A 9,508-nucleotide genomic window follows, 5' to 3' on the forward strand; every position below is an offset into this window, starting at 1 on the left:
AAGCTTAACACCAAGAAGAGAGCAAAGGTTGATGGACCTCAGTAACAATTAAACTTCTTCTGAGTTTACAAGTCAGATGCATAGAAAGAATTAGACAGAGGTAACCAAGAAAAAAAAAAAAAAGCAAACAGTAATCAAAGTCACAACAGTTCAAAATCACTAAGCTAAAAATCAAAAGACAACTAATCGTATTTCTGAGTATCAGTCCTTATCAAACAAGGAGTCAAGGAGGTTGAATCAAAACTCCTATTCCAGTCAAAATTTCTCCTAAGCCACTTGCTGGAAAGATTAAATCTTTTAGTATAAGGCTGCACAAAGGTTTTGAAGCAGTATCTAAATTTAGAAGCAGACATGTCATTTTGGCTAACCCCAAGGCCCTTTCTAATTTCCAAAATTTGTGGTTATAATCATAGGTGCAATAGTTTAAGCATTATTACCTGGTTCCGAAAGATGAAATTACTATTGAGCAGTAGGTTATGTAAACAGTAACATGAAGTAGTTTGCAGGTCCTAAGTTCTAATTTTGTTAGCAAAAACCAGTTAATACTCCAATTTCTCCTCCACTGGATAGTCAATCCATTCTAACTACCAATGATATATAAAGTAATGGACCACTCACTGTAAATAGTAATAACCATAAAATAAAACAAGCTTGCTTTGTTCCATAATTCTAGGTCAGCACAAAAGCTGCTGTTTAGCTACTAGTTAAATGAACGTTATATGCTACAAAGTGTTTCCACATACCTGACAGAGAACAGGTAGTTTCTTTATATATTTAAGATACGTTTGCATAAATATGTATAATTGGTTTTTTTCCAGACCTTGATTCTTATCAAAATAATTAGCCTGATAGATAACTGACAAACCTACTATATGCTTTCTAGAGAGAACTGACGCCTGTGGAGACAGGACTGTGCTCCTGTCTGATGGTCTAACAAAGGACTGCAAACTGCCATTTGAAACCAAGATTCAGAAGCAATCTTGTATGTCTCCCCTGGACAGATGAGACAGAAACATTGACCAAAATGAGGCTTTCATTCTGGGAGAGAAGAAAATTGAAATTACAACTATTCAGACACAAATCCTATAGCATGGATCAGCACAGGCAACTTCATGAGACAGTAACAATCTCAGTAGCCATAACTTTGTTGTCTCATGTTTCAGAATCTTATAGAAAAAAAATTGTAAATACTCCCTTCTCACTTTTTCAAGTTAAGTTTTTTGACCAAGAGCGCAAAGGCCTTACATTCAACTCAATAACATTTATCTGCATCTGTAATGTGATTAAATTGACTGGATGTGGTGTTCAAAAGTTAAGATCCCAGGGAATGTTCTAGGCATCAATAGCTAGAACCCCACAAATTTTGGGGGGAGGGGAGGTGCAGATGTTGACGCATGAAGCCCCTGATGGCTTGTTAATATAGCCACAGCCTTTGCAACTGTGCATAGATCAAAACTGTATTGATGGCACCCATTGTTTCTCAGCATAACAAGGTGCAATTATGCCCAAAAGAAACAAATACTCTTACCTTAGCTCCGCGTATCCTCCCAACAGAGTTTAAAACACTGACACCTTGAACTAGGGAGTCATACATTTTGTAGCTTGTGTCAGCCAACCTTACTGTACACATCACATCCGTCCTCTCCTTAAGTTTCTGGTATGCCATTCTCCCCTCCCCAACACACACTATTTCAGGGAATCATTGCCACTCCCCACTATCTCCCCCTGCTAGGAATTGTGTGTGCCCCCCCATTCCCATACCAGGGTCCCTGATTCTTCCCCTCCTACCCCCCATACCAGAACCTCTGGGTGCACTGCCATTCCCACTTCCCTCCATGCCCTCGATGGCAAGGACTTTATGTCCCTCAATCTCCCCCCACAAGGAGATGGGGGAATTGCAAGGAGTCCCTGGAGGGGGGAAAAGGGAAGATTGAAGGGTGACATACAGGAGCTTGTGGGGGGAAATGTGGCGATGCAAGGAGCCCCTGGTATGGACAATAAACTCAGCCTACACAAACTAAAGTTGAGGAATGCCCCCACGCACACATTATTTAAGGCAAAACAAAACTGGATATGCAAGCATCTAGTACCTTCTTCAGCTTCTACGTATCCCTTAAGTTTTTGTTTCTTAGTAAATGTATTTTAATTATCCACACAATTTACTAATAGTAGCATGTGCTGTTCCCAAAATGCTTACCATCTTCATTATAGGGAAAGTTTGTCATCACTCCCCTGCCTACACAGTATTCTGCAGGACTGATATTGGTTGTAGTTACTGAGAGAGGCACTGTACATACATTTAAAAAAAATCTTGAGTACCCTAAAATTAAAAGGTCAATTATCTCCTCCTGATCACAGATGCATGAGCAGCACTATGATGTAAACCAAGGAGTTCTCATTGCACTGAGACTATATAAAGGGAACAACCTTAGAATCTAGGCAAGAATTTTCAAGTATCATACAGATCATAGGACTGAAGCAGGACTAGTACTCAGCCCTTCTGCAGAATATTTCATCTCATTTTCTTCTTCCACCATGCTTTTTGTTTTCAGATTTGTAAATACTAAGGCTAGTGCAAAAAAATAATTCAATACTGCCATTCTGTAACAGAAAGAAAATGGAACTGGAAAGTGAAAAGAGTAATAGTGCCATCAATCATTCACTACATAAACATTGCAGCAAGCCAGTGATATTAAACTGGTCCTGAAGAAAAGGTCAGACAAGTCAAAGCGCAACCCCATCTTTTCCTCACCCTCACAAACCTTCTCTGCCATCCAGAAATACTTATGCTTACAAAGCACTTTAACTTTTTGATCAGCAATTTAGATACATAATCATGTCCTCTGCCACCAAAGCAAAACAATTATTTCCAAGTTATGGAGAAACATCACTTGGTCTGATTCTCCAGTGACTTTCTCAAAGACACTCAAGTCAGTAGAGGAACCAGGCATAGAACACAGAATGTCCAGACTTTCAAGCCCAAACAATACTTCAAACAATACTTTCCTCTGCAGCAAGTGATACACTGAGGCATTGGAACTTCTATTACTGTGAGGCTATGTCTACACAGCAATTAAAAATCCATGGCTAGCCCATGCCATCTGACTCCCCTAGGGTCTCAGGTCTTGGACTCCAGCTTGAGCCCAAACCTCTACACCACAATTAAACACCACCTTCTTATCCTGAGCCCTGCCAGGCTGAGTTAGTTGGCACCAGCCAGCTGCACGTTTTTTAATTGCAATGTAAACATACCCTGACATAAAAAGTTTTCACTACCACCTTGGATGCACTGTCACTCAACGCTCAACCCAGCCATATGGGGCCCTGTGCTGCCATCACGGAGGCTGCATCTCCTGCCCACCCTACCCACGCAAGCTTTAAACCATCATGACCCACTTTTCCACTGCCCCATGCCAACCACATTTCTGAGCCACACAGGGTCCCCAGCCACCATTCCCATATCCCTTGCTACCACACGTGCGCACCCCCAGCCCCATAGCACCACCCCGACATGCAACGCCTGGTCCCAGCGTCGCACCATCAGCTCGCCCCGCAAGACTACCATGAGAGGAAAGGCTACCCCCAAGGTCTCCTCACTGGGCTCTCCATTGCTCTCCCCCCACCACACACACTCTCTCTCTAACCTTTGCAGACGGGAGAACTGGGGCTCTTCCTCTCCGGGGAGCTCCTGCCATGCTCCGGGGACCGCCGCCGCTGACGATGCCGTACCCTATCAGCCGAAGGAGTGGCACTGCCCTCCGGCAAGGGCGGGACGGGGGAAGCGCAGGGAGAGAGGACAGAGCTTGGCGGAGGAGAGGGTGGAGGGGGCGGTAGCTGATGCGGGCGCGTGGGGCTACCGCGCGAGGAGGCAGAGGCGACAGTGCCGCCCCCTCCCCCCGGCGTCTGCGTGGCCACCGCGGGGCTGGCGCGAGCACTGCAGCCGCCGTGGGGGGGCGCTGCGCGCGTGGGACTGGTACTACGCGGGGCAGGCGCCGCGCGTGAGAGACCCCCGCCCGAAGAAGCACTCGCGCCGCCGCCGCTCCTCGTGGGGCTGCCATGTTGCTGCTGCTGCTTGAGCTGGAAGGGCACCGTGGCTCGCATGGGCTGCAGGCGGCTGCTTGCTCCCCCGCCTGCCGCCACGGCCGCTCCCCCGCCACCCAAGGAGGTAGCAGGGGTGGGGGAGCCATTGCGCCTCACGCGCTGGTGGGACATTACGTGCCCAGCTCCGGGAAGCAGGGCGTCGGGAGAGACCGCGAACAAGTCCGCGAGGGGATGTAAACACCTCGCGCCTCCTTCCCCCCCCGTCTCGAGCGCAAGGCCCCTCACGCGCCCCCGCCGTCTCGAGCGCAAGGCCCCCTCACGCCGCCAACTGCCGATTCCGAGCCGCCTGTTCCCTGTGCCTCATCAACAATAGTGCCCCGGACGCCCGCACCGCCCTCCGCCGCCTGCCATTGGACGCGCCTCAGCCCCGTTCGCGCCGCTACAGCGCCCTGATTGGCTACGGGGCGCGCTCCTGAGTGGCCACGGGGCGCGCTCTTAAAGAGGCACTTACCGTATGTGCGTGCCGACACCCCCTCCCTGTGTCAGGGGCTGTTAGGTATTGGCACCCGCCATCCCGTAACACGCCAGGGCCCCAGTCCCAAACTGCGTCACGCGGCACCTCACTCTGCCTCTTGTCTGTTTCGGGGGGCCAGGACCTTCTGTTCCTGCCTACATGCCCCTCACCTCAGCCCAGCAGGTGCCAGCAGCAGGTGGCCTGGTAGGTGATGGTTATAATCCCCGTCCTCCACCAGTGCTCGTTGTACACTCACATACCCACCCACAGCCCTTGACTAGTTCCACACACAGTTACCTAAAAGGCATTTCTCAGCTACCGCAACAAGTTGGGAGTTTCTAGCCCAAGCAATTTTAAAGCTAGAAAGTACAAAATTGGCCTGGCAAAGCAATGTAGGGGGTTGAATCCAAGCAGTGCTATGGAATACCACTCTTGGAACAGACTTTTGATATAGACCACATATCTTCACATGTAATACTATTTTTTGCATCAGTTATACAACTCACCCCTTCTAACAAACAAAATCTGTCAAAAATTCTAGCCAAGATATATATATGTGGCCCCTATCACCACAATGGCTCACATTCTTCAGGGCAGTGTCTCGCTCTTTTTTATACCAGGGACGGGGTTTGCTATCTTCTAAACACTGTCCAGGAAATCTCAGGGAGTGGCACATAGGCCCACCATTGAGAAAGACTGTCTTAATGTATTTCTACTTAAAGTCCTCCGACTCCAGGCCAGGAAATATTATAATCCTTATTTTACAGATGGGAAAGTAGACCACAGAGAGATTAAGTGACATGTCCTAGGTCACAAAGGAAGTCTGAAGCTAAACGTGGAATTGAACCTGGGTTTCCAAGAATTGTCATCAAGGTGTCCTAAGTGTCTTCCATTAGGTGTGGGACTGCCCATTTGTTAGTCCTAAATACAGTAAGCCTGTAATGAAAGCACAGGAACTCAATACCAGTTTAGATGATCACTCACTCAGTCTGGTTTTCTTAGCTGGTATCATCAGTAATCTGGGAGACTTTGAGATAGTTAATACTTTTTGCCATGTAAGTGTGTGTGGCCGTCCCTCCTTGTCAGTCTCAGAAGGAGGCCATGCCTCCTCACTGTCACACCCATAGAATGGTGAACTATCAAGGGAGGAATTAGTTGTCCTAGGAACTCAGTCCCCTTTGCATTGGGCTGAGCAGTAAAGCAGTGGTGTACTGAGTGGGGTGCGGGGATGGGCCAGGGCACCGGCCTATGCGGGGTGCTGGGCCGGCCCTTCAGGAGGCAGGGTACTCAGGAGGCTCTGAGAGACGCCCCTCAGCGCCTCCCCCTGCATACACATCGTGAAAGGCTGGGGTGGTGAGGCTGCCCCGTCCCAGCCGGCACCAGGCTGGAGTAGAGGGCTGGCCCTTCACGACGGGTGGGGGGTGCAGGAGGCTCTGAGGGGCACCCCTCAGCGCCTCCTCCCTCCACGCATCGTGAAGGGCCGTCCCAGGCCAATGGGTGTGGCCACCCTGTCCGAGCCAGCACTGGGCTGCAGCAGGAAAGCCAGACGCTGCATGGTGGGTAAGTGCAGGGAGGGGACAGGTGTCAAAGCCAAGCCTGCATTTGTGCCCCTCCAAGCCTCACCTCCCTCTCCCTGTGCAGGTACAGACCCGCCCCTCCCTGCGGCAGCTGGGGGGGGGCAGTGCCAGGACCTCTCCTGCCCTGCATGGGGGGGCATGAGGCCTGGTGGGGGTCACAAACGTAGGGTTGGCCCCCAGGCATTGGAGACCCTTAGTACACCACTGCAGTAAAGAGTCTATGGGCCCCAAGCTCTCAGGCAGGGCAAGCAGCAAACAGTTCCAGGGGCTCTGGCCCGCAATCAGGGCGGAGCAGTAAGGAGTCTATCGCCGGACATCCCAGCTTAGGCAGACCGCAGACAAACTCAGACCTCTTGGCTTCAGGTAGGGAGGGTATTACCCCAGGGGTGGGGTAATAGGGTAGAGGGACCCAGACCCACCATATTCCATCAGGTCCCAGGCTAGGGCTCTCACAGTGACAGAATGTTCTGCCACTAGGTCAGCAGGGATCTGCCCAAAACACACTGACCTAGATTCAGGCCAATACCCAACCAACCTGTAGTCTAGTTCCCCTGGGCTACCTCCTATGTCTCCTTGGTTTGGTACCTCCATTCTGTGGGTGTCCTCCATTACTCCAAGGTAGGTGGCCAGCAGCAGCTCCTTGGTGTCTTGACTGGCTAGTGGCTCTGGCAAATTCTCAATACAACCAGGGTCCTCTTCAGGGTCCAGTAGCAAGCAGAATGCATCTGTTTCCTTCAGTAGCTCCACCACAAGTGAGTTGCAGGGCCCAGCTATTGTACTTTTGGTTGCTGTCCTGCCCCTCTGCTTCCAGCAGGATGGGCATGGACCCTCCTGGTCAATCTCTGAGGGAGGGCACGCCTCCTCGCTACACCCCTAATTGCTGTAAAGTTTAAAATTATCTGCTGGATTCCTATTTCATATCCCTGCAATGTAACCTGTAAAAATAACTTATTAAACGCCTTATAGTTCATATATTCAGATTATTTGGGATACAAGGAAAAGCCCCCCAACAGCTTTATAACATGAAGAAATTGATAAATTAACCTCTTACCATATCTCCGTACCACAACTGGCAATTTAGTCTTCCTCCTTGGTTACCGAAAAGGATTTTCCACACCAGAAATTCGCTTCAGTAACAGCTCCAAACTAGATGTTGCTATTGAATATTATCAGTGTGATTACCTATTTACTTGAAAATGTGAGATTATAAATGTTAAATTGTACCCCATAAATGATTAGTAGCATATTGTTACTGTGCTTAGCCCTGCTGTATTTAATTAGTATACATTATTATGTTTGTATTAATCTTGAGTGCTCACCTCAATCTCCACCTCATCAAATATCAACTTCATATAGTTTTATACACATTAAAGGCTCTATTTTGATTATATAGTACTATATGTAGATTGTGTATACACTTGTGTATATGTAAAGAAACAATCACAAAGCTGTCTGTCTGTCCTTTTCTTGGCAGTTGTTGCTCAACTTTCAGTATATATGCCCTGATATAAACTACTGACATGTGACTAGCCATCCTTTTTTGGACATTGCTACTGCTACTTGATTTCCTTCTGCTTAGTGTTCCAAATACCAGTCATCTGCTAGATGTCTTGGTGTATCTACTGTATGTTTGAGGGTGCTCAGTTTTAAGGCTGTCCATGAATGTTTGCGTTCTCTGGGAATGTTACCACTGATTTCATATATAATAGAAAGAAGTTGAGAAGAAGGGTCACCTACATTCTACCTAATAAGATCAAGGCATAATTACATGTGTAATGCACCATAACCACATAGCAGAATAAGGTAACAGGAAAGCACAACCCAGCCAAGAAGCAAGTAGATACAAATATGAAAAAGGATCCTGTCTGATAACACCTCATGTTTATGCAAGGAAGAGTTGAGAAAAAAATGCACAAACATACATGGTGATACCTCCAAAGGTTGAATGTGGTGAAGACAGAAAAGAAAGAGAACCACCATATAAACAGTTGGAGGAAGGTCACTGTGCTGGTCCCAACACCAATGGAGAGAATATTACTAAGGGACATTAGTCATTCAAGGCCTAAAATGCAAAAAAAAAAAAAAAAAAAAAGTTGCCTCCATCACCAGGCAAGTAAGATGACCTTTTGTTGTACATGAATACATGGTCTAATGCTAGAGAAAGAGGCTACATAATCAGATCCACTTCCTGGAGTTGAAGGAATTTCTTGTAAGGCCCCGTCTCCACTGGTGGCTTAATTCGAATTAAAGTCCCTTAATTCAAATTAATTACTCCTGCGTCTACACTTGCGCATTGTTAATTTGAATTAAGGAGCCTTTAAAATCAAATTAATAAAACCACGTCTGCAAGTGGATTAGCGCCTGAAGCGCATCAATTAATTCGCATTAGTGTGAGTGTGAACGCAATGGGACTTAATTCAAATTAATTGGCCTCCAGACTGTATCCCATGATGCCCCATTTCATACCCTCACCCAAAGCAGCCCTGGGAAGATTTAAATCTTTATTTCCCGCAGTGAATGGGTTTAAAATCCAAGCTGCGATCACCCCCTCCCCCACACACACACACAACAACAAGCCCTTTGCAGTTTGTCCCTTTAAGGGTTTGAAAATTTCACACAGACCCCTCTCCGTGTGGTGAATGCGTTTTAACTGCCCAGCAAGCCCTTTGCAGTTTGTCCCTTTAAAAGTTTGTCCCTTTGAAAGATTTCACCCTCCTCCCCGCATGGTGAATGTGTTTTAACTGACCAGCAAGCCCTTTGCAGTTTGTCCCTTTGAAAGATTTCACCACCCACCCTCCTCCGTGTGTGTGGTGAATGCATTTTAAATGCCAGCAGTGAGAGGAAATTCTTTGCTACATTGTTTCAGTGGCCAATCATGGAAATTGATACTTTCTTAAGAGTTTATTCACAGTGCTACATGTGGATACATTATATCATGCTTTCCATCAGTGAAATTGAAACATTTGTATCACTGTATTAATATACTAACTGACTCTGTTGTTATTTATCTTAGATTCTACAGACACCTGTAGAATCAAAATCAAAGGCAAGCAATATACAGGGAGTGGTAGGGGGGAGCATAAAAGGCAAACAACATACAGTTCTAAAATAATCCAGGATAAGCTGCAATGTATTTGTCAAGGGCAAAATGAGAGTATAATTCAGCTGGCTCCATGTGCCTGCAGCAATGGCTATAGGGGGGAGTAAAAAAACAGCATGAAAATCCTTTTCCTGTTTGTTTGGGGGATGGGAGGGAAGAGAGTGGGGGAAGCAGCGCTGCATCCTGGGATGATGACACTCGTCACAACAGCCTCTATGGTTAGTTGCACTGTGGGATAGCTTCCCACATTGCACTGCTTTCTAATTTGAATTAAGG

The 9,508-nt window shown here is 47.1% G+C and overlaps 1 protein-coding gene across 3 annotated transcripts in view; it reads right to left on the bottom strand.

Annotated features, from left to right (window-relative positions):
- FAM117B (family with sequence similarity 117 member B) overlaps window positions 1-4,259 on the bottom strand; it is a 97,636-nt gene extending 93,377 nt beyond the window's left edge. For all 3 annotated transcript variants that reach the window (XM_067548884.1, XM_067548886.1, XM_067548885.1), the window contains exon 1: window positions 3,645-4,259. In XM_067548884.1, coding sequence (XP_067404985.1) covers window positions 3,645-4,212 — 568 coding nt within the window. In that variant the 5' untranslated portion in view covers window positions 4,213-4,259. The remainder of the gene's footprint in view (window positions 1-3,644) is intronic.
- Window positions 4,260-9,508: the final 5,249 nt, after the last annotated feature.

Source organism: Emydura macquarii, unplaced genomic scaffold (genome assembly GCF_026122565.2).
Source record: "Emydura macquarii macquarii isolate MOO-44397 ecotype Brisbane River unplaced genomic scaffold, CSIRO-AGI_Emac_v2 contig_1253, whole genome shotgun sequence".
In the NCBI taxonomy this organism is placed as follows: domain Eukaryota; kingdom Metazoa; phylum Chordata; order Testudines; family Chelidae; genus Emydura; species Emydura macquarii.